Source organism: Hippocampus zosterae, chromosome 3 (assembly GCF_025434085.1).
Source record: "Hippocampus zosterae strain Florida chromosome 3, ASM2543408v3, whole genome shotgun sequence".
In the NCBI taxonomy this organism is placed as follows: domain Eukaryota; kingdom Metazoa; phylum Chordata; class Actinopteri; order Syngnathiformes; family Syngnathidae; genus Hippocampus; species Hippocampus zosterae.
Genome location: NC_067453.1, coordinates 28782708 through 28808132, shown reverse-complemented (window position 1 = coordinate 28808132; position 25425 = coordinate 28782708). Strand labels below are relative to the sequence as shown.

Below are 25425 nucleotides of genomic sequence, written 5' to 3'. Positions count from 1 at the left end.
AAAGACGGATCGCATACTCTTAAAAACCTTGAAGAAACAGGTTTAAAAGAATTTAACACAGCCAGACAAGGCACAGAGACAGAGGGTCAAATGTGATGTTGAGCCCGAGCTGTAGCAATCATATCAATGAATAATTGCGGAAACATTCTTTCAGAGGCGATTGTGGCAATCAAAAAAAACAAAAAACAAAACTGTTGACATTTAAATATCTTAAGACCAAGGCAAAAGTGTTGACACTGCTCAAGTGGATTGCATTTATAAAGTCGATTTTGGAATCCAAATAATGGTTTTATTCATTCATCCATTTTCCAAACAGCTTGATCCTCACTAGGGTCACGGGGGGTGCTGGAGCCTATCCCAGCCGTCTTCGGGCAGTAGGCGGGGGACACCCTGAAACGGTTGCCAGCCAATCGCAGGGCACACATAGACGAACAACCATCCGCGCTCACACTCACACCTAGGGACAATTTTAGAGTGTTCAATCAGCCTGCCATCCATATTTTTTGGAATGTGGGAGGAAACCGGAGCACCCGGAGAAAACCCACGCAGGCCCGGGGAGAACATGCAAACTCCACACAGGGAGGCCGGGGCTGGAATCGAACCCGGTACCTCTGCACTGTGAAGCCGACGTGCTAACCACTGGACTACCGGGCCGCCCTAATGGTTTTATTGCTAACATGAAATCCACAAACACCCGTTGAGAACATTATTAACTATATTTATTCTGAAACGTGGAAATATTTGATTTTGGTGTAGAAAGTTGACTCTGATAAATGTTTGATAAATACTGATGTTTGTGTATGTGAGTGTGTGTGTTTTTGTCTGAACATTGACAAAAGGAATTTTACACAGCAGCATAATTACCATCCCACGACTGGGACCACCCTGACGCTTAATCTTACATTGAGGCGGAGCTTCATTACTTAGGCGCGCCACCCCCTCGGTACACACATATGTAAACATGCACAGGACCTCAGTGCATCTTGAGCGCTGAGCTCAAACAAACACATTAAGATTTATATCATACAGCTGTTCTTGTACAAATCTAACATGTTGTGCTGGATGTGTTATTGTTGGAGGGACACTGAATATATCGGTTTTGTTTAAAAAGTACAGCAAGCTGTGTCACAGTGTACTGTAACATACATAAATGAGTCTTCGGGAAATGGTATGGGGATTGAATACATTCTTGCTCTTTGCTGGGAGGAAGAAATACAAATGACAGACATGCTCCAAATGAATACCATTCCAATTCAAATCACGAGTGGTTTACACGAACAAACTATGACAATTTCATTTTTAAGCATCAACATTTTTACTCAGGAGAGTAGGCTTACTCCTTTACCACATAAACATCAACTCCCTCGGTGGTCGTTTTCAATTGTAGTGAGATTTAAAAAAATAATTCTTCTGTGACCAAAAAGTAATCGAAGGCAAGGCATTTATTTGCATAGCACAATTATATCACATGCACTCAAAGTGCTTTGCGAAGGCAACGAAATAAATGAAATCAAGAAACGAGTCATCAAAAATGAGTGGAATAAAAGAACATTCAAAAGGCAAAAGTGAATTCAAACGCAAGATTAAAATGACAGTGAAAAAGGCAAGGGCGGCCCGGTAGTCCAGTGGTTTGCACGTCGGCTTCACAGTGCAGAGGTACCGGGTTCGATTCCAGCCCCGGCCTCCCTGTGTGGAGTTTGCATGTTGTCCCCGGGCCTGCGTGGGTTTTCTCCGGGTGCTCCGGTTTCCTCCCACATTCCAAAAACATGCGTGGCAGGCTGATTGAACACTCTAGATTGTTATAAATATGTGACATATAAATAAAGTTGTATTGTATTGTAGTCTGTATTTATTAGTTAGGAATATTCTGTATTTTTTTTCCAAGATGGCGCCCAAGTAGGCAGCCTTTGGCAAGTGCTCTTCAAGAGCCTTGCTTTTCGGTTCTTTTTTGTTGTTTTTGTCTTTTTGTTTTGTCACATGTTGTTTGTCGTTTCATCGTGTGGACCTGATAAGGACTGTTTTCAGCGTTTTTTGGCCACAACATTCGTCAAAGGAGAAGTACCTGTGCTTGGTGGTTGCGCCTTCTCGGCAGCACGCCTGTACGAGAACAGATTTTGATTGGGAGGAATGTGGGTGCCATTGACTGTCGGTGCTGGACAGATCTGGGGCGCTTGTGTTTTTTGCGCCTGTAATGGGCAGCATTTTTCACAACCCCGTTTTGTTCAGTCAAGATGTCGGCGCTGTTGGACAGTCGGCGTTGGTACGGTTGGATGGCTGGCCGCTGAAGTTGAGGATGGGGAGAGAGGACGCATTTGGAACCGAAAGTCGCCACTTGGAATTGAAATGGATTTCCATGGGACAGGAGAAGTGAACCAATCTCTTTTTTTCCATCAATGGATGCTACAGCTTCTTGTTGACTTTGAAACTTAGCTTGTAGCCGTCGTGTGCACATTTTGAGCATGACGTCTCTGATCCACTGGCTAAAGGACACTTTGATTCTGTCCTCTTTCATCTCAAACTGCTTCAAACACAAAGCGTGTGGACGGAAAAGTGGTTAGGACTGCACGACTGCCCGTGTTATGTGTTGTGTTTATATATTTTACTTTGTTAACTGTTTTATTAAGCTCTTTGTTACAGCTGCCGCTGTTGTGAAAGCGCTATATAAATCAGCATATATTGTATTGTAAGACATTTTTTTTTTTTGACTATGCCATTAAATGAATAAATTTCACAAGGTTGTCCCTTGTGTAAAGGTCTGGTATTAATTAGATGTAGGAGGGTGTTCATGCTGTGACATTGCCGACTGGCCTCTCAGAGCTTGTTACAGGATGGTCATTCAGAGTGCAGTCAGTGTGACTGCTGTTTATTTATACACAGCACGTAGTGCAGGCAGCTCCAACTACAACACAAACACTGGAACACTCCAGCACATTGTACAGCTAGAGAGGGTCCTAATCAACACCTCACTTCTACTGACATGACTATATACAAGCCCTCACAGTCATACATATACACTCAGAGAAATGCTTTGGTCTGCAGTATTTTGAACAAGTTCTCTCTGCTCAGCCAGACTTGGCTTTGATTTTTCTGCTAACCACACGACTTCTCATTAGTCTCACGATTTCATCATAATAAGCTTAGTTTCAGTGTCTCTCAACACATAATCCATCGAGGTTATTGTAACCCATAAATACATTCTTCATTGAAGAAAAAGATACAAAGAAAACTTTGAATGTAGTTCAAGTAGTGACAATGGTATCCGCTTACCTACCTATCTATCTATCTATCTATCTATCTATCTATCTATCAATCAATCAATCAATCAGACAGATAGCTAGATAGATGGATAGCTAGCTATCCATCCCACATAGACAAACAAACATTCAATTTGGAGTGTTCCATTAACATTCCATGCATGTTTTTGGAATGTGGGAAGAAACCGGATTACCCGGTGAAAACCCATGCAAGGGTTTTTCTGTAAATAAGTACATATGTGTGTGTGTGTGATATGATTAAAAAAACAGTCAAGGAATAACAAAAGTAATGTTACCCTTACCACCTGTCTATTATATATATATTCATCCATTCATTCATTCATCTTCCTAGCCGCTTGATCCTCACTAGGGTCGCGGGGGTTGCTGGAGCCTATCTCAGCTGTCTCCGGGCAGTAGGCGGGGGACACCCTGAATCGGTTGCCAGCCAATCGCAGGGCACACAGAGACGAACAACCATTCACACTCACACCTAGGGACAATTTAGAGCGTTCAATCAGCCTGCCATGCATATTTTTGGAATGTGGGAGGAAACCGGAGCACCCGGAGAAAACCCACGCAGGCCCGGGGAGAACATGCAAACTCCACACAGGGAGGCCGGAGCTGGAATCGAACCCGGTACCTCTGCACTGTGAAGCCGACGTGCTAACCACTGGGCTACCGGGCCGCCCTTTATATATATATATTATTTAAAAAAAAAATCTTCGTCTCACCCCTCGGGTGGTGTCCGTCGCTCATTCAGTTCGGGTCCTCTACCAGAGGCCAGGAAGCTTGAGGGTTCTGCGCAGTATCCTTGCTGTCCCCAGCACCGCACATTTCTGGACTGAGATGTCCGATGTTGTTCCCGGGATCTGTTGCAACCACTCATCTAGTTTGGGGGTCACTGCCCTGAGTGCTCCGACCACCACAGGCACGACTGTCACGGCTTTCCTCTGCCCTTTATCTATGATCACGATATCTGGTTGGTTCGCCATTACCATCTTGTCAGTCTGGATCTGGAAGTCCCACAGGATCTTCGCTCTGTCATTCTCCACCACCTTCGGAGGCGTTTCCCATTTTGACCTTGGGGTTTCCACAGTCCATACTCCGCACAGATGTTTCGGTAGACTATGCCAGCCACCTGGTTATGACGTTTCATGTCGGCTTTCCCTGCCAGCATCTTACACCCTGCAGTTATGTGTTGGATCGTCTCAGGTGCCTCTTTGCACAACCTAGCCAGGATGAGTGCCTCTATGCTGTCCTTCAGGCCAGCCCTCTCTAGCCACTGATAGGACTTCTTGAGATCAGCCACTTCAGTTACGGTCCGGTGGTACATCCCGTGTAGGGGCTTGTCCTCCCATGATGGTCCCTCTTCCAGTGCCTCATCTTCTGTTCCCCATTGTCTGAGACATTCTCTCAGATTTTATATATATATATATATTCATTCATTCATCTTCCTAACCGCTTGATCCTCACTAGGGTCGCGGGGGGTGCTGGAGCCCATCCCAGCCGTCTCCGGGCAGTAGGCGGGGGACACCCTGAATCAGTTGCCAGCCAATCGCAGGGCACACATAGACGAACAACCATCCACGCTCACACTCACACCTAGGGACAATTTAGAGTGTTCAATCAGCCTGCCACGCATGTTTTTGGAATGTGGGAGGAAACCGGAGCACCCGGAGAAAACCCACGCAGGCCCGGGGAGAACATGCAAACTCCACACAGGGAGGCCGTAGCTGGAATCGAACCCGGTACCTCTGCACTGTGAAGCCGACGTGCTAACCACTGGGCTACCGGGCCGCCCTATATATATATATGTGACTTAGTAGTCCGAAAAATACGACCTTTTTTGTTTGCAGAGCACCCTGTAGAACAGGGGGAGGCGACCTTTTTCTGACCCTAGATCTATTTTTCAATCAAACGGCCTCCCGCAATCGACCAGTTACCTCACACACGCATGCCATCGTGAGCAACAGCCACAACGGCCCCGAAGATGAACGAAACTGAAAGAAGACACAAGAGTTTGTGAAAATCAATGCGTACCTTCGTCGAGACCTGACACGATGGCACTTTTGCGACGTGTTCACCGTCATCGTTCAGGTGGACCATTTTCAAACGCTTCTCTCGGCCCTTTTCGTTTTCCCATTCTTTACCAGTACCCTCGGTGAATTACATGCAACGCTGGGTTTTTTTTTTTCTTACAACAGCCACCTGCCTGGCATCCCGCCCTGCTAATAGAAACGTGTGTCGCAGGCAAATCTTTGTTGACAGAAATTTTGAAATTTAATCTTTATTCAAAATATTTTTAGTGTTGGAAAACATTGAGAATGTTTGTCGTTCTACAGAAACCATACTAAAACATACTTCTCTCCCCCATCTTTTTCCATGTTCAAACATTTTTGAAAAAGCGCCACTAGGGCGGCGGTAAAGAGCCCGGAGTTCTCATAACAGCCTGTTGGTGAAGCATAATGGCCAAAAAAAAAAAAAATCAGACGATTACAATGTACTCTATCAATGGGATACATTTATAATACACACACAGAAACCGACTAAAAGAGAAAGATTTTTATTTCTCTTTGGAGTCTGGGGCAGGAATAAACAGATGAATATCTTCCCTGAATTCCATGACTTTGTGACAAATGACACACATTCCATTATTCTGGAACATAAGTTTGACTGCATGGGACTCAAAGAAGAGTGCCTCCTGCCGTCTGTTGCTGGTAGCTACAATGGTACGAGTTATGTGATATGCGAATGAAAGAAGTCTTTTCCTTCCTCCATAGCAGTCAATCACTTTTCCCACAGCCAATAGCACAGCATGTCGTCAGTGTGGCTTGGGGTTGGGAGAGGTGTGCGAGACGGGGTGGGAGAGTGGGGGGGATGGGGGTCGGACGTCATCGGAGTAGGCAGTGCGGGTTTGCTTGCTTGGCTAAACTGCATGAGACGTGATTGAGGGAGAAGCATCACGTTTGAGTACAACAATAGCAAAAGCACAAACAGCTCCACAGATTGTGTCCAATTAAAATGCTTCCGATTTATTTGGACTATTTTGCTCAATGTTGCCCCCCCCCCACCCCCCTTGGCTGCAAAAGCGTAAATGTGAAAATAACAGGAAACGCAGAAGGGATTAGTTGCCGACTGTTCTCGTGAGAATTTTGTGGGAATTGGTCCGAGATGTAACACAAAGAAAGAAAACCGGGTCCTGTTTAAATTACCTCGAAATGGAAAATCAATGCACTCGATTTTTATTTTTAATAGGAGAATGTCTTTCTAAATGTCTTAAACGTCTGTTTTCACAGTATAATAGAGCTTCATGGAGGAGAAGTGCCATAGCGGAGGTCTGATGTGCCGCAGGTTATAATATCTGATGTCATTTATGGACAGCAAACAAGTTGAGTGTGCCATCTTTTCAGACTATAAATCACTCCAGATTATAAATGGCACCCATCAAAAAAAAAAAGTATTTTGAAGAAGGGGGGGGGGGGGGTCCACACTGGATGATAAATCACATTTTTTTGGAGGGGGAGGAATTTATTTTACAGAAACCAAGACCAAGGACAGTAGAACATGGACTATCACCCAAAATCCCCCTTCCCTAATCATGGTGGGGACGCGGAACGAATTATTGTTGAATTCAAAACTTTGCTTCTCACTATGGAGAAGTTTTGCTTGACCGGAAGAATTTTGTCTTTACAGCACCCCAAAAACCCCCCCCCAAAAAACCAACCATGTTTCAACCTTTGGCCACAATGCGATGAGTGATTCTCGTCAAGGTAAGCCATTTTAAAGTAAAAAGAAAAAAGTTTCCATAGTTCCAAGCGCAAGTTTCAAATCCAACCACTTGTTGATTGTCGTCGATACAATTAGGGATTGGGAATTCTGGCTCCAAGTTCGAGCTGTAATATTTATATGTACACATTTACATGAGTAAGAGTTACAGGACAAGCCAAACTATGAAAAAAAAAAAAAGTGACTTAATAGTCCGAAAAATACGACCCTTTTTTGTTTGATGAGACTGAAACATGCAGTGAGATACAGCGGCGTGGAGATTTACAGCGCTCTGGTTCATGCACAGCCTAATTGAAGTAAAATAAAAAAAGAGAAAAAAGTGGATTAATCATTTGGGATTAAATTCTATTTCCATATTCTTTCATTATATGAAGATTGCACTTTTACAGTTTGCTGTTTTATTAAAGGCTAAGATGAATCACATTTAAAGATTCTGTGATATGTTCCTATTTATTCAGGGATGTTACTTCGAAAGAGATTATGATATTATGATATTTAAGACGATAATTAGTTTGCGAGTATGACCCCGGGTTGACTGCTGAATTGTTGCAGGGGGGGGGGGGGGGCTAAGTACTGTGTATGAGGAGACATGCTGTTAAAACGAAGTTAAAGTGAAGCTCTCGGCGTACCTTCTACATGGTTGGAACAAAGAATGAAACGGTTGGTGCACTCGATTTGGCCTCGACTGCTTTACGATACAATTAATTAACACTTCCACACAATCGACAATATTCAAAACGAATGTTTAATTGACCATTAATTATCAGGCCCATCCCTAACAGCAATGTTACTGTTAGTTATTAGCCAAGGATAATAGCACAGAGAGCTTGCGGAAACTTTTGAGTACTCACCACTGTATGGTAAACTGTATTCATCCTTTCATAACGATGACTACTAATTTCTTGTGACATTGTAAGCGTACCTCTCAGAACAATGCACTGTTTTGTTATGAACGTGTGCATGTGTCAGAGTATCGGTTGCGAAACAGACTATCTACTGGCTCTGCTGTGCCTCGGGTACGGCAACATGATTGCATCCACGCTACCTTCGCTGTCCGAGCTGCTGTCAGAGTCGCTGCTGCCCGAATAATCGCAGAGGCCCGGGAGGACGCCGATGCACACCGCCGCCGAGGGCAGGTGAAGCAGAGCCGGACTGGAATTAAGGGGGGTCGATGGGCTCTTGGGCGTCAGGCCCGTGACAGTTTGTTGATTTTCAGCTCCCGCTGGTCTTCGCCCTCCTCCTGCCTCCTGCTCTGAACAACACAATTTACCGTCAAGACTGAGAGTTTCAACTCGACATGGAACACAGAAGACAAGTAGGCGGTTAAAGTTTGTGCGGTTTGTCCATTTAACCGCTATTTAATCGTAACATGCAGTGCGTTGCTTCTGTTACGAGATAAGTGAAACACCGAAATTCTGTTCTACTTTTTTCCTCTCATAACTTTGCTGCTGTAAATTGGGAATTTCTCCAATGTGAGACAAATAAAGGTTTTCTTATTCTTATTTTTTTTTTTTGAGCACCACAGACACATATATCATACTAGCTGGTATCATCATCAGCTAGTTCCTGCGGAAGGCTGGTAAGGTGGGCCTTTGGCCCACAAAAGTGTTGTTGCTTGGTTCAACTTTTTGTTCATCTTCATTGCTTATCGCGAAAATAAAGAGATGTTTAGCTCTACTAAATAACTAACAATTTCATTGCAATGCTTGTGGGTAGACAACATTTTTTCGCTAAGATGCCCGCGCGATCGTAGTGAGCCACTGCCTGAGCGGCGCAGTGGCGGCGCGCAGTGGTGGCGCGCAGTGGCGCGGTGAAGTAGGTACGTTTTGAAAAGGGACAGACGGAAGGACAGACCGCGTGCGGGACAACGCGCAATATATATATAGATATTTAAATATAACACGGGGGCTGGAACGGATTAATTGCATTTCCATTCATTTGAATGGGAAAATGTACCTTGACTCACGATTGTCGAGTAACAAACGGGGCCACAGAACGAATTAAATCTATAAAATGAGGCACCACTGCACTTTTCTTGATAGCTGGCTGATTATTATCATCGGACGTTTGTTGTTTTACTTGCATGTGAAGAGCGACGCTGAGGGTCAAGAGCTGGCTAACACGGCTAACACATCCATTTGCTTCTACGTGTATCACTCCAAAGGTGTTTTGTGGTGTTAGAATGCGCAAAACAATCAGAAAGCAAGAGTTGTACCGAGGTATTCATTTGAACTAGGTATGAACACAGTTTTAGGTCTCATGCTTGATGCCCACCTGTATGACTTTCTCCATTTCCTGTTGCCGTACTTTCCACCTTCTGCTTCTTACTGCTGTCTGATGACTGTGAAGAACTGGTTCAGGTAAGACGAGACAGAGAGTTAAGATGGGAAGAAAAGATGGTACACCTAAAAAAAAAAAAACTGTACTGGACAGCTGATCTGCAAATTCAGTTCAACCTTCAGGTATATTCATCGAATCACACTACAAAGACAAATTGAATGTTATAACTGATAAACCTCATTTTGCTTTTTGCAAATATTCACTTCCTAAAAAGGCGGAAACTGTGGCATGTTTACCGCTATGTTACAAACATCAATGTGCCTTTTAACAACACTGTTTGGGAGTTGAGGACGCCTTGTTTCAGACTTCAGGAACTCCGTAAGTCCATGGTCTCAGTTGTTGTATTTTGCACTTCATTATCTGCCACGCATTTCCAATGAGAGACAAGTCTGGGCTGCTGGCAGGCCACTCTCGTACTTTCATTCCTTTACGACAAAGTCATGCTGTTGTAACGCATGCAGAATTTGGCTTGGCATGATCTAATAAGCAGGGACATCCCTGAAAAAGACTTTGCATAGCTTGCTCCAAAACTGCTATGTATCTTTCAGCAAAAATAAATAAATAAATAACCTTTTAACGATTTGTCCCCCATTGGGGAAATTTGCAAAGCGTTCACAAATGTGCAAGTTATCCACGCCCTGGCCAGTAATACAACCCCATATCGTCACAGACACTTGCTTTTGAATTTTGCAGCGATAGCAAACAATCCAGATGTTCCTTTTCCTCTTTGGCCCAGAGGACCCAACATCATTGAAAGGGAGCAGTTGGAGGGCATTTGCGACGACGGCAAGGCCGCAACGGCTATTCGTCAACAGCCTGACCGTGACATCAGAAAGGGCGTCCAATAGTAGAGGCGCTGGTGCAGCGATTTCCTGCTACTTTGGCTAACTTAGTTAAAGGGAACGGCATGAGCCTTGATAAATCAAATGCATTCGTCAGGCTCAAAAGATTCTTCTCATCTAAACCAGCTGCAAATGTCTAACTTTTTACTTCCTGGTAGGCTGCACATGTCAATAAAATATTGGCACCCTGTTGCGAAGACCTTTTACACTGAGTGAATACAGTGTGAAAAAATTGAGATGGGTCTAGCTGCAGCCTGTTGAACCACACTGTAGAGAAAAATACCAGGACGGGAACGATACGCACAACAAGTCGGTTTTTACTGTTGTGGTTGTTTGCCATGCTAATGGACAGAAATCCATGGTGATTTTTAAGAGGAAGACGCTGCCGAAAGAAAGGTTTTCAGGCCGAGTCATCGTGAAGGCCAATCAAAATGGCTGGATGGAGGAGGAGAAAATGAGAGAGTGCCTGAGTGAATTGTAACTAAAGAGACTGGGTGTTTTTTTTTTTGGGGGGGGGGGGGTCCGTGCGAGGCCATCTCACAGCCACAGTGAAAGGCCAAGTGCAACAAATGAACTCGGAGCTTGCCATCATTCCGGGGAGGCTTGACGAAGGAACTCCAACCGCTGGGCAGAGTGTTCAAAGTGAAGTTGCGAGTGGCGTGGGAGCGATGGCGAACAAAGCAAGACTGGGAGGCAGCGCCGGGCAAGGTACGCCACAATTTGTGAATGGATTGTGAACGCTAGCGATAACGTGTCTGCTTGCACTGTTGTTGGAGCTTTCGCAAAAGCCGTCATCATTTTTAAGAAGGTGCATGGCAACGAGACTGACTGACGAGGGTTCTTGGCATGCTCGATGGAGAACTTGCTCAGCTGTTCATTTTGGATAGAGAAAAAAGTCAACATGCCTACATTGTTAAATACTCAGTTAAAAACTCAGTTTTGCCCTGATATGCCTCTGTAAAAAAATAAAAATAAAACAACACTAGTTTACATGCATGCTTTTAAGGGAGCGTATGTTTTACCATGCCTGCGTCCAATGCCCCTTATGTACACAAATATACAAATAGCGCCGGTAATTGGGACTGTGTCTTTTAATACGGTCCCCGCAATAGGGCCGCGAAAATACGGAAGTAGAAAACATTTGTGTGTTTGCATACCTGCGTCTCTTGACAGCACCAGCCAGTAAATGGGCTTGAGACAAATGGCTGGTCCTCTGCTCCACCACTGATTGTTTAGCTGTTGCCTTCTTCTCAGACTCTGGGCGGCTGTCAGAGGATACTTGCTTTGCCACAGCACTGTGATGACAGAGTTAAGGTCAATGAACCTTTGTGACACCACAAGAAACATTCTGACGGCGGATATCATAACATGCGGCAGATATGAAAGCCTACCAGCATTACGCTCCAATAAATGCAGAGCGGCTAAGAACAGGACTGGGAAGTGACACAGATTAGGGGGCTAAAACAGGGGGAAAAAAAAAGGTAGGCATAGCTCAGGGGATTCACACCACAACATGAATTCATTCATTCACACATTTGGGCACAAGATGTATGAGGGTTTAAATGAATCCTTGTGAGCTCCTCAAAGCAGCAAGACTGCTTGAAATGGCAAGCTTTGTTGTCTTTTACAGACAAACTGGTCGACTTCTATGGACGGGGAAGAAAATATGAAGAACTCGCAGTGATAAGCCACAGGGAACGCTGAACATGCAGGATGGACATACGGCGCAGGACGTATACGCTTTGAGGTTCCATCAAGCAACTGTGGGTGTAAACACTTCTGTTCTGCTGTCACTTTCCCATTATGTTATATTTAATGCCGTACTTCTTTTCATCTTTTTTTTAAATTTTATTGTGATGTTGGTCTCACAGCAGGCCACACCTCACTCACTCACTCACTCACTCACTCACTCACGGGTGATATGTTGGACCTTTTTCTGCTTCCTGATGTGCGACCAAGCAATGTTCCCAATGTCTCATGTTGTCCAAAGTTGCTCGAGTCCATAAATAATGTGCGTTTCCACTCCCTAGTTCCAACTAAAAACACATCACTGTTGTGTTGGCTCGGCTATCATCACTGTGTGATGCTACTACGAGAGTCATTCGGTAAATTATTCTTGTAAGAATGTTTACTTATTTTCATATTTGAGACCATTTACAGCAGGCATGTCCAAAGTCCGGCCCGCGGTCGAATTTCATCCGGCCCTCGGCCCCCGTCATAAAATCAGTGCCGTCTGGCCCGCAGGTTGGGCGCAATGGAACAACGTGTTGCATTGACTGAGGTCTCGTAGACTGGTGAGTGATGTTTCATAGAGTACTGCTTCCCTCTAGTGGCTAAATGAGTAATAGCATTCACTAAATGAGTAATAGCATTTGGACACTAGAGGGCATCACTCACGAGTTAACAAGACGTCACTCCGTGTTTATATTGACTGATATGTCATATTTCAAATGATCCTTGCAGTTGTGGATATGTGTATTGCTTGTTCATTTCCCCGTTATTCGAGTCAAAGGTTTTGTGACTATTGAAAAGTCATGGTGATACATTTTATGTTTCAAATCAATCAATTTGCACTCAGGAGACTTCTGCTTAAGAAAAAGTCAAGTGAATAAGCAGTTGCATGAGTTTCAAATGAACCAAAAGAAATTCTTAAGATTGTTGAAATTCAAATAAAAATGGAAATGTGAAACAGACTGGCTTACTAAAATTTGTTGAACAATATTGTTGTTCAATGTAAAGAATGTCAGCCAAGGTCGGCCCCCCCGACATTTTACCACATAAAATCTGGCCCCCTTGGCAAAAAGTTTGGACACCCCTGATTTACAGTAATGAAATTCTACTTTTTAAGCAACATTTATAAGACTTTTGAAAATTAACTTCCAGACATTTTAACGCCAATTAAAGCCTTGTTTTTGCATTCATGGATTTAATGCCTTTTCAGACTTATTAAGGATCCACAGGTACCATGACGTAGTGTATCTTCCACACAGGTGCACAAGCAGGTACTGGTGTAAAAAAGCCATCTCAGATGGCCAGTGTGGCGTAAAGGGGCTAAAATAAGACTACCGAGTGAGCCACAATGACACCGATGAAATAAAATGTTGACATGATCAAAAGGATATTCTGTATTCCAACAGTTCCTGTTTCTCTTCATCCCTGCGTTGCTTCTCCACCAAGCTCTGTTGCCGGGAAACCTCATCCAGGAAGCTGGTCTCATCATCGTCCAATCCCCTCACCATGTTCTCTGTCACCATGGAAACAAAGCTGCTCTTAGCACATTGCAGCAAAATCATGGCATTTTGTTAGCATGACAGTCTGTTCAAAAATACGCTTAGATGACCTTCAGGTAGGGAAAAAAGAAGGGAAAAAGAGCTTGACGATGCTCATAAACAAATTCAAAAAATAAAAAAAATAAAAACAAATTCAAAAAAATAGAAAAATTCTACACATTTGCAATATTGAGCCGTGTATGCTGTATGGAAAGAGAATCATATTTAAACGGGTATTGTAAAGAACAAACTCATGGGTTCGCTATTATTTTTCAAAGCAATTCTCCAATGATGATCGAATGATGCTGAATTTTCATCCTACGGGGACCTGAGAGAATACATTTGTTGACATGCAACTTCATGGCAGGAAAAAAGAGAGAACTTTTTTTTTTTGGTCAATATTAGGATTTTACAAATTTTGTTCAAAAGCACAAGACAAATTTGAATTGAAATGGCACAAATTTCACTCAAACAGAGCACTTCTCAAAAACGCACTCCACAACACTATTTAACATTGTTCACTGGAGGCATTTTACTGCACTTCAAAAATCTCCCATTACTACACTTCAGTGGGTTGTGTTCTCAAGCACTTGTTGTCGCTCCAAGATATTTATTTCATTGACTAATGAAATAAATTGACTAAGTACTTTTAGTCAATTAAGTACTTTCATTGACTAAGTACTACCAAGAGGGGAGTGTGGATGCAGAAAATACAGATGTGCCTTGACTTCGAAGTGACCCAATTTGAGGTGAATTCATACTTTTGGTATCTGCAGAGTGCGCACCGATCCGTTTGACTGCAAATATTGTCATCCATGCCTGTGTGTGAGGATCTGCGTGAGCTCCTTTACGGTCAACTTTGCACAGTTTGGGTCAATAGAGCTGCGATAGTGTGACGCAGTTCATCTGCAATTGACATTACAAATCAAATGAAATTGTTCGACATAAAAAAATAAAAATAAATCATGGGCTTATTATGTTGGAACAACCAAGAGAGCAAAAGGACCAAAAAAACAGCACATTTCAAAACAGCATGCAAATACCCACTGAATTTAAATTGTTCCTCAAATTCCTCTTGCTTTTTGTCTCTCTGCTCCTGCAGACGCTCAAAGAGAGAACGCGAGTCATACTCTTGCTCAGGGACCTCTGCGCAAGAAGAAAGAAACGTGTGGAGTATTTGCAGCTATTTAGAATTGATTCACGGGAGTCTTTTGTTGAGGATTTTTGGAAGTGATCTTACGCTCAGGGTCATCAGGCTTCCTAACTTTCTCCCACTCCTCCTGTCTTTTTTTCCTCCTCTCGTCAAGCTCGGCTTCTGAAACAAACTTCCTGGTGAGATCAACACCTGTCCCCCCTTTTGCCATTGCAGCTCACCTATAGAGGAAGATCTGTGCCACACACGCGCGCACACACGCACACAAGTCAAGTCAACAGTATTTCTCGAGCACTTTCAAACAGCCATCGCTGCATACAAAGTGCTGTACATGGAGCAATTTAGCATGCACAATAAACAGTAAGACAAATCGGTAATAAAGGCGGTAGAAAGCACCAAACAGTAAAACCAAGAACAAATCTAAGTCATGCTGAGTCCAACGCCAAAGAATACAAGTGAGTTTTGAGGAGGGCTTTGAAGATGGGCAGCGAAGAGGCTTGCCGAATGTTCGGTGGGAGGTTATTCCAGAGAGAGGGACCAGCAACAGAAAAGGCTCGATCCCCTCTTAGCCTCAGTTTACTTCTTGGTACTTCTAATAATGTCTGATCCACAGACCTGAGGCGCCGGGCAGGTGTGTAGGGGCGGATGAGCTCAGAGAGGTAAAGTGGCGCGAGATTAATCAGAGATTTGAAAACAAAGAGGAGGATCTTGAAAATAACTGTAAAATGAATGGGGAGCCAGTGAAGGCAAGTAATCATACGGTTTCACAGTCAAACATTTTTTGACATGTCTTCAGTGGTGGTAGGACATGATCAAAGGGTCCATTATGGGCATATCCTTCACGCCAACGACTCGGACTCGGGCGCCAAAAAGGTGTGATTGAGTCATCCCTTGGTGGGTACCTTTAGGAATCAAGCGCTGGTTTAGATATGTCACCCAATTTGGGTTGCATTGAATTTAACTCAGCAGTTTTTTTAAAAGTGTCGTGAGGACAAGGAGTATACTTATATTTTAAAAAACTGGGCTAGTATTGAAACTGCTTTACAATCAAATGAAAAACAGTGAGCAACTGTGGGAACTGAGGGTGACTTTTTGTGACGTGCAACAATGTACTACTCTCGCAAAACAACACCCCCAAGTCAGTAACTTCGAAACTTTGTATGCGGTTCCTTAGTCATTGGCTTAAACTGTGCAGGTTGAAGGTTTGGCTCCCCCGAGTGGATATTCCTGGCCAGTACAGGTTAAACATTAAAGCAAATGGATGGGTTATTCAGCAAAAACAAGTCAACACAAACATTCAGAAATGTTCTGCAAAATGTAAATCAGGAAAGTGGGATTTTGACTGGCTTATATGATGTCGTTTTGATTTCAAGGCCTTGTAATCCGAGATAACAGCATTAGCCGATATGGATATTTTTTTTCCCCAAAAGCGAAGAAAAAGTTCGCCGCTTCAAACTACATCCGAACAACTGACACCAATGAGGCACATGCATTTGCAAGTTCACTGAACTTTGATGACTATAACCAGTCGAAACGTGCAGCAAAGTAGCTAGTTAGCTTATTTAGCATTTAAACAAGGTGTCGTCAGTCTATGTCGAAAATCAAGCATGGCATGTCGACCCCTTTTAATGCAACGAAAAGCCAAGACTAATTTAATATTTGTCAGCGACTACGTCAAACGATTAGGTGATTTTCCATCCATTAAACTTACCAAACAAGGGCTATCGGGAATAGTCAATGACGTCTGCGTGTTACTGTGAAGTTGGCCCGTCACAGCTTTCAATTTGTGAATTTAGTTCCGACGTTGCTTGTGCCAAAGATTATCGCTCTAATAAAATCATTAAAAACGTGAAATAAGTAACGTTGGTTTTCATTGAAACATTTGGGAATATATATATAAGAAGGAGAGATACCGACGCTCGTTCCTACCAACTGCCAACTGCTGTCAGGCTGATGAATAAAAAATAACAATCATAATAATAATAGTAATTAAATGATGTGAAGGAAAATTGTAAATAGTACTGCGATTTATCCATTTTGTGTTCATATTGCATTTAATTGAAAGATGTTTGTTGTTTTTTTCTCTTTCTTCTTTCTACATACATTCTTGCTGCTGGAGGCTGTAAATTTCCCCAGTGTGGGACGAATAAAGGATATCTTATCTTATCTTATATATATACACACACACACACACACACACACACACACACACACACACACACACACACACACACACAGACACAAGCTGGTATTTGAACAGGGTTGTGTAGACTATATGTCACGTTGCATGGTGGTGGTGGACCCCAAAAAGCAGGCAGGAGAAGAGAGGAGCAGGGTGTATTTGAAGATGTGTATTGATAAAACACAGAAAACTAAATCCTAAGCAAACAAAGTCCAAAGTAGCAAACAAAAATCATGACTGAAAATAAAACAACAACCAAAACATGACTCAAACAAACATGACAGTAGCAAAAGCAACAATGACCCGACACCGAGTCCTTTTATAGGCCTGATTACCTCTGACACTATATTTCCATTATCGTTCTTTGCCCTCCCACCCTTTACTCAGAAAAGCAAAGTACACAAAGACACGTGCAGGATTGGGAGTTGTGCAACCTCTTTAAAGCAGTGGAGTTGTTTCGGTCTGTCCACTCTTCTCAAACATGTTAGTGACAATCCTCCTACCTCTTTGTGTTTTCTTTCTCTTTTTTAATTTCATGTGCCGAAGGCCGAAGAATTTTCCACCAGGACCTACCATTGTGCCAGTCTTGGGAAACATCTTGAGCCTGAGGTTGGAGAACCCACTGCAAGACTTTGAGCGGGTACGAAAAACAGGAAAGCTATAAGTTGTCATTCATGGAATACATTTTATTATACAGTACGTTTAGAAATAATTGTGAATTCACAAGAATGCTTGCTTCATAAAATCATATTTGTTTGTTTATTATTAATATATTTATTATTAATATATATATATATATATATATATTTTGGGGGGGCACTCCTACAAAGTCAGCATGTAAAACAATTTTACATGCTTTTGGAGGGAGAGATTTCACACAACAACTCTTTCTATATGGTTGCATAATAGACTGTTTCTGTCTGTACACAGTTCACAGTTGAACACTGTACCCTTTAACCACACTAAATGAAGCCAAGGCTATTGTTTGTCCTTGACCTTGAGAGTTCACCCACCAGTAATGACTTTAAACACACACACACACACACAAAATAATTCTCAGAAGAATTATGAATAAGGATTGTTGACATGCCGAAAGCTGAGAAGCGTTACAAAATTAACTTTAAAAGCATTGATTTTGCCCAGTCAATGGCGAGACAAATTGTCTATGAATGAAAAACATTCCTGTGGCTACTCTATCTCAGTAAAGAGTAAAGAGTAAATAGATGACTGCAAGAACACAGCAAAGAATGCTCAGAATGGTTCGTAAGAGTTTCAGCCAAATATTTACAAAAATTGGCACATGCCAAGGTTTCTGTGGACAAATCTCCTATATGCAAACAAGAATACAGTTCATGTGAGGACACCACGGAGGAAGCGACTCCTGTCCAAAAATAAAAACAAAACAAAACCAACCCCCCCCCCCCCCCCAAAAAAAATATTGCTGCATGTTTAGGGTTTGCGAAAGATCACCAACATCAAAACCTCATCCCAAGTGTGAAGGATGGAGGAGGGGGAATCATGGTTTGGGGCTGCTGCTTAATCGGACCTTCTCCAATATCCTAATATTAGTTGAGATACCCTTCTGTATTTTGTATTGTTTATCTGTATTGCATTAACATTGTGTTGTCCGTGTTTTAAGCTGAGGAAGGCATATGGAAATGTCTACAGCCTGTACCTTGGTTCTCGACCTGCTATCATACTCAATGGGTTACAAGCCATGAAGGAGGCTTTGGTGACCAAGGCGAGTGACTTTGCTGGACGACCTCAAGACCTTTATGTCAATGACACAACAGACAGAAAAGGTAAAAATCACAATTATTTTAACGAGTGATTTGGTTTTTGTTGTTATTATTACAATATTTTTAACATTTTTGTTATTGTTATAAAATAATAATAATAATAACAATAATAGCAGTAACATGGTCCTTTGGCACAAAAAGACAGTAACGCTTAATTAGCTGTCAGTGAGAACAAATCTACTCATAGCTCATTTGAAATGGCATCAGTGTTCAACACAGTGTCTGTCACGTTGTGCCCGAAGCGATGGAATAATTGCTTCGTGCACAACAAAATAAGGAAGTGGTGGTGGATCCCCGAAATAGCAGACACAGAAAGGGTTTGTCAGAGAACAAAAGAGGTTTAATACAAAAACACAAAATACCCATCCGGGAGAAACAACAAAAAGCGCTGGTCAAAAATAAGGACCAGGAATGAATTAAGGAGGTAACAGAAAACGCTTGCGGGAAAAATAGCAAGGAGAATGAATTGGCAACTATAGAATTTCACACGAGCGGATAGTAAAGACGCGCAATTACAGCCACAAGGCTTCAAGGCAACGAATGGAATTAAGATAAGATAAGATAAGATATCCTTTATTCGTCCCACACTGGGGAAATTTACAGCCTCCAGCAGCAAGAATGTATGTAGAAAGAAGAAAGGAGAAAGAGAAAAAAAAACAACAAACATCTTTCAATTAAATACAATATGAACACAATGGATACATCACAGTACTATTTACAATTTTCCTTCACATAATTTAATTATTATTATTATTATGATTGTTATTTTTTATTCATCAGCCTTAGTAAGAAGCGAGAGAATTGGCACGCCGTGGAATACTCCGGCAGTGAGTCGACTGCCAGAGCGTCCAAATAAAGCATGAGTAATTAGACCCAAATGGGTGACAGGTGTGCAGGTGGCAAACAGGGCCTGCCCCCTGCTGGCAAACACGGGACGTGACAGTGTCTGTTGCTCTACTTATGGAGGTAATGGGAAACTGAAATAAGGGATTCAATCCTTCAGTTAAAAAATGTTTTGAAATGAGAAACAAATGTTTCTTAAAGTGACAGAGGAGTAACTTTTTACAGTTGTACAGCCTTTTGAGAGAATGTTTTATGAGGTTACATGATAATGTCTGCATGAACCACCTCCACACCTGTTTCAGGAGTCATCATGGCTGACTATGGTCCTAGTTGGAAGGAACATCGTCGATTTGCTCTCATGACTTTGAGGAACTTTGGTCTCGGGAAGCAGTCAATGGAGGAGAGGATTCTGGGAGAAACTGAGTTCATCATGAATACACTGGAAAAGTACATTGGTATGTGGATCAAACGTTTTTACTGTACACTTAAGCTGATTTTTAAAAAAATCCAATACTACATTCCCTCACATTTCATTTCCATTTTGTAATGTTTCTTTCTCTGAATCTATGTTGCCACTCTGGATTTGTGGTCAACATTTAATACTGTCTGACCATATTATTAGTTTGTACTAATTTTTTTGAACTTTTTTTCAACTCTTCTACAGGCAGTACTTTGAGTCCCCAACTCATGTTCCATAATGCATCCTCTAACATCATCTGCCAGGTTCTGTTTGGAAAACGCTTTGATTATAATGATGAGTTCATCAAAGTTATTGTTCAGTGTTTCACTGAGAATTCAAAGTTGGCCAATGGACCCTGGGCTATGGTGAGTCAGTACAGTGCTTTTTTATTACAATTACTGGTACCTTCAGAAATCTTCATCCATATATATATATTACAAACCAAACCCTCTCCACTTAAGTTTGAATCATACGACGCAGGAAGAATTTAATCACTGTGATCATGCAATGTATTTCCACTGCATTGTACCAATGATTATTTTCTCATTTATCCTAATTACAGCTGTATGACTCCTTCCCTATGATTCGTTGTCTTCCTTTACCCTTCATGAAGTCTTTTGAAAACGTCAAGGTATGTTTTACGCCTTTGTAATTCATGTTAGTGATCAGAGTAGTGGTTCAGATCAAAGATTCAATACAATACAGTACAATACAATACAATACAATACAATACAATACAATACAATACATGCTGATTTATATAGCACTTTCACCACAGCGGCAGCTGTAACAAAGCGCTTTACAAAACAGTTAACATAAAGTAAAATAATAAACACAACACATAACATAAAACACGGACAGTCGTGCAGTCCCAACCACTTTTCCGTCACACGCTTGCTGATTTGGTAAGATGTACTGATTTTGGTAAGGCAATTGCCCGAAAAGTGTTCATGCTAACAAATGATGGTCCAGTGTTGTCCTTGTTTTTCAAGAAAATGAAATTATCATACTTTGTATTTTATTCATTAGAAATGTCAAAATCTTACAAAGTATGTATTGGCCGAGCACAAAAGGACCAGAGTCCCTGGAGAACCACGTGACTTTCTTGACTGCTATCTGGATGAAATGGATAAGGTAGGTAAAAGTATTGACTCATAAGAATGGTACATAGAGTGCTGTTGTTTTTTTTAAATCTCATATGGCGTCTTTTTTTTTTTTGTAATCATGAAATAATAATTTTCTTTAACAGAGAAGTGGTGATGATGGTTGTCTATTTTCGGAGCCACAGCTATCAATGTATGCTCTTGATCTTCACTTTGCTGGGACAGACACCACCTCCAACACCCTATTGACTGCTTTCCTTTATCTTATGACTCATCCAGACGTACAAGGTATGCTCCGAATTATGAGTGACTTCTCTCATATTTGTCCTGTCATGGAATTACAAGCAGTTGTGCATATTATTGCTGAGCATTTATAAGTGTGATAGACATATTAAAAAAAAAAAAATCCTCGTCTCACCCTCCCTCGGGTGGTGTCCGTCGCTCATTCAGTTCGGGTCCTCTACCAGAGGCCAGGAAGCTTGAGGGTTCTGCGCAGTATTCTTGCTGTCCCCAGCACTGCACATTTCGGGACTGAGATGTCCGATGTTGTTCCCGGGATCTGTTGCAACCACTCATCTAGTTTGGGGGTCACTGCCCCGAGCGCTCCGAACACCACAGGCACGACTGTCACTTTTACCTTCCAGGCTCTCTCCAGCTCCTCTCTGAGCCCTTGGTATTTCTCGAGTTTCTCGTGTTCCTTCTATCTGATGTTTCCATCACTTGGGACCGCTCCATCCACTACAACGGCTTTCCTCTGCCCTTTATCTATAATCACGATATCTGGTTGGTTCGCCATTACCATCTTGTCAGTCTGGACCCTCAAGCTTCCTGGCCTCTGGTAGAGGACCCGAGCTGAATGAGGGACGGACACCACCCGAGGGGGGGGGGGGTGAGACGAGGATTTTTTAATTTTTTTTTTAATCTATATATATGTCACCCGATCCCCTTCATGTTATCCACACATCTTTTTCTGCTGTATTTGTTAGAGCATTGCCAACGGGAGATTGATGAGGTCTTGAAAGGGAAGGATCAAGTATGTTTTGATGACAGAAACAATATGCCATACGTGCAGGTAAATCTTCCCATAATAACAATATCAGTGTTGAAGTTTTATACCATACTCTGTTTTATACTGTATGCTATAATGATGCAAATTATTTTAATTTTCAATTCGTTTTTGAAATAAATATTTTCTTAGAAATTATGATTATGACATCTGCTTTTGCAAAAGAAAGAGCAATATAATAGTAATAGTGCAATAGTGCACAATCTTCCACAAACTACATTGTGTCAATTTAGTTTTTAATCTCTGAGTTCTACTCAAATGGATCTTTTTTTTTTTTTAATGCAGGGCTGTAGTAGCCTCCTCAAGTCTGAACTCAAGTCCGAGTCTAGAGTTCTTGTGTGTTTTGTTGTTGTTGTTGTTTGTTTGTTGTTGTCTTGCACTTGACTCGGACTCCTTGGCAGTTGACTCGGACTTGTCTCAGACTCTGCCGTTGGACTCGCAAAATATTTTTACCAACTGGACCGAGATTTTATTCCTGAAAATTAGCATCCACCTTCAAAAGAAGCTAAAATAACGTTTTTCTGATGATCAAAATTGCCATCTGATTGGTCAGACGCTTTTGTTCATGCTTCCAACATGCAGACAGTGATCTTCATATGCTGAACCAAATGTCCGATAGCTAAAACAGCAGGTGCCAAACTCCCAAGAATTCAGGGTGTCTGTTTGTTTTTTACAGGCAGTAATCCATGAAGTTCAGAGAATAGCGAACACGGTGCCCCTGAGTGTCTTTCACTGTACGACAAAAAACACAGAGTTGATGGGATATTCTATTCCGAAGGTAAGAGACAGGACAACACACAGGACTGTTTCGCTTCATGAATGCTAGCCGCAACAGTGGAGGTATGGAAGGAAGCATTTGCATGGGAACTGTAAAGGAATAAAGTTGATGAGCCACACGGTGGGAAAGGGTGGTGGACTCAGGAGTGAATTGCGTATTTATGAGGAATGATGTGGTTTCATGTCTCGGATGAGTAACACGGATGTAGGTGGTACTTAAGAGGAAGTCTGGGTTGGCAGGCAAGTACCGGTATGTTCAAATCGTACATGACATGTATGAGAGGAAAAGAACAGTGGTGAGTTGTGTTTTTAAGTTTGACATAGGGAGTTTGCAGACCGTGAGGTTTACAGATGACGTTGCAGTGAAAACAAATATCGGATGGAGGAACGTTTAGAAAGGTGGAGGCATGCGCTGGAATGGAAAGGAATGAAACTTAGCCTACCGGTAAATTAAATGGAATATTTGAGTACACATACGGTACATGAGTGAGAGAGATGGATGGGGAAGAGTGAGGCTCAAGGGAGAAAAAGAGCCAGATTGGAGGACTTTAAATACTTAGAGTCAACATTTCAGAGCAACGGTGAGTGTGGTGAGATGAAGAAATGGCTCAGAGCAGGTTGGAAAAGTGGGAGTGTCAAGTGTGTTATGGGGAAGGAGAAGATTGAGGCCAACTATCATGAGGCAACAAGAAAAAGAGCTGGAAGTGGCGGAAATCAAAGTGTTGAGCTTCACTCCCTTTTTCTTGACATGTTATGGACCAAACCAGTAATTGAATCACAAGTGATTTATGTTTGTGCCGTGTCTTGAAATGACGTTTTTGTATAAAATAATGCAAGATTTGTATTTGATTGAAAAGCTGTCATTTTTGCGTGAATCGATGAATAAGCAAATACAAACATTCCACGCTATAGCTATTTCCATCCTGGCTTGGCAAAAGTAAGAGGAAAAAAAAAGGCATAAGATTTACCATTATTATACTTTATTTATTAATTCATTGGGCGGCCCGGTAGTCCAGTGGTTAGCACGTGGGCTTCACAGTGCAGAGGTACCGGGTTCGATTCCAGCTCCGGCCTCCCTGTGTGGAGTTTGCATGTTCTCCCCGGGCCTAGGTGGGTTTTCTCCGGGTGCTCCGGGTTCCTCCCACATTCAAAAAAAAAAAAACATGCGTGGCAGGCTGATTGAACACTCTAAATTGTCCCTAGGTGTGAGTGTGAGCGTGGATGGTTGTTCGTCTCTGTGTGCCCTGCGATTGGCTGGCAACCGATTCAGGGTGTCCCCCGCCTACTGCCCGAAGACAGCTGGGATGGGCTCCAGCACCCACCGCGACCCTAGTGAGGATCAAGCGGCTCGGAAGATGAATGAATGAATGAATGAATATTAATTCATTTTGATGAGACAAAAAATAAGTCTTTATTAGTCTTCTGTCTTCTATACTGCTTTAGTCCCATATTATTTGGTGTCTTTTATTCCCCAGGGGACAATGATCATCCCAAATTTGACCTCAGTGCTGCATGAGGAAGGCCAGTGGAAATCCCCTCATAAATTCAACCCTGAGAATTTTCTAAATGACCAGGGCGACTTTGTGAAGCCAGAGGCTTTTATGCCTTTCTCAGCAGGTATGCGGGCACCTTTTGGACATGTTGAAACGGCGGTTAACGATTTCTCCCAAATGTGAATGTACAGGTCCTCGCATGTGTCTCGGTGAGGGTTTGGCTCGTATGGAACTCTTCCTCATCACGGTGACTCTGCTGAGGAAGTTCAAGTTCATCTGGCCTGAGGATGCAGGAGAGCCAGACTTCACCCCAGTCTATGGGGTCACGCTCACTCCCAAACCTTATCGCATGAAAATCCAACTAAGGGCAATGCACTGAAGCAGAGCGCAGACATAAAAATTAGCGTAGATAGCTGGTAAACCCCGACCATGACGCTTCTCTCCTTTATTTTTCAAACACCGTGCGGTGAAACTCTGAGCCTTTTTCAACGCTTAACAGTGGCACGAATATGCCATTTGAAACAAACGCTTTCCCCTTCCTGATGGCCACATTGCGGAAGAGACAAAGACTGTCGCTCTAAGCATGGAATTTGTCTTTTGTCCTAATTGTGTATGACTGTTTCAATTTATGAAGACATTTACACACATTTGTTCACACATTACTACCTATCAATCTTTAATGTGTTGGTTCCCTCTCATCATTTAAATCCTTAATTGAAATTCAAACCGGTGTTCTTGGGTGGAAAGATGTGATGTTCAGAATGTGCAGATCAGATTACAGAGGGGAATTAATAAATTAAGATTATGTCGGCGTGAATAAACCATTAAACGCAAGTTCAATGAATGAATCTGAGGACGATGATGGGAGGAGGCGGTGTAACAGATATGACTGAACAACCAACAAACAAATTCCTCTGTCTCCCCGACATGCTTCAAAATACAAAATACAGACATTGGACTCCAAAAAATGTATGATATTGTAGCTGCCCCAGTGTCACCCCAGTGGGCAAAAACCAGGACATCCTTCTCACATTCAGTGAACAGAACGTTTAACATTT

At 42.3% G+C, this 25425-nt stretch overlaps 2 protein-coding genes across 2 annotated transcripts; one reads left to right on the top strand and one right to left on the bottom strand.

The window, feature by feature from the left end:
- Positions 1 to 7765: 7765 nt before the first annotated feature.
- On the bottom strand, positions 7766 to 16435 carry psme3ip1 (proteasome activator subunit 3 interacting protein 1). Its single transcript, XM_052062227.1, has 7 exons — positions 16361 to 16435; positions 14732 to 14879; positions 14539 to 14637; positions 13345 to 13466; positions 11380 to 11519; positions 9315 to 9391; positions 7766 to 8292 (listed from the first exon to the last, which is right to left on the bottom strand). The coding sequence occupies exons 2-7, from the start codon at positions 14853 to 14855 to the stop codon at positions 8030 to 8032; spliced, it is 825 nt and encodes a 274-aa protein (XP_051918187.1). The 5' UTR covers positions 14856 to 14879; positions 16361 to 16435; the 3' UTR covers positions 7766 to 8029.
- A 786-nt stretch (positions 16436 to 17221) lies between these two features.
- LOC127598325 (cytochrome P450 2F2-like) lies at positions 17222 to 25028 on the top strand. Its single transcript, XM_052062121.1, has 11 exons — positions 17222 to 17466; positions 18466 to 18628; positions 19771 to 19923; positions 20133 to 20293; positions 20491 to 20559; positions 20958 to 21062; positions 21178 to 21319; positions 22018 to 22103; positions 22774 to 22875; positions 24350 to 24491; positions 24559 to 25028. Exons 1-11 carry the CDS (start codon positions 17308 to 17310, stop codon positions 24744 to 24746), a joined length of 1470 nt encoding a protein of 489 aa, XP_051918081.1. The 5' UTR covers positions 17222 to 17307; the 3' UTR covers positions 24747 to 25028.
- Positions 25029 to 25425: the final 397 nt, after the last annotated feature.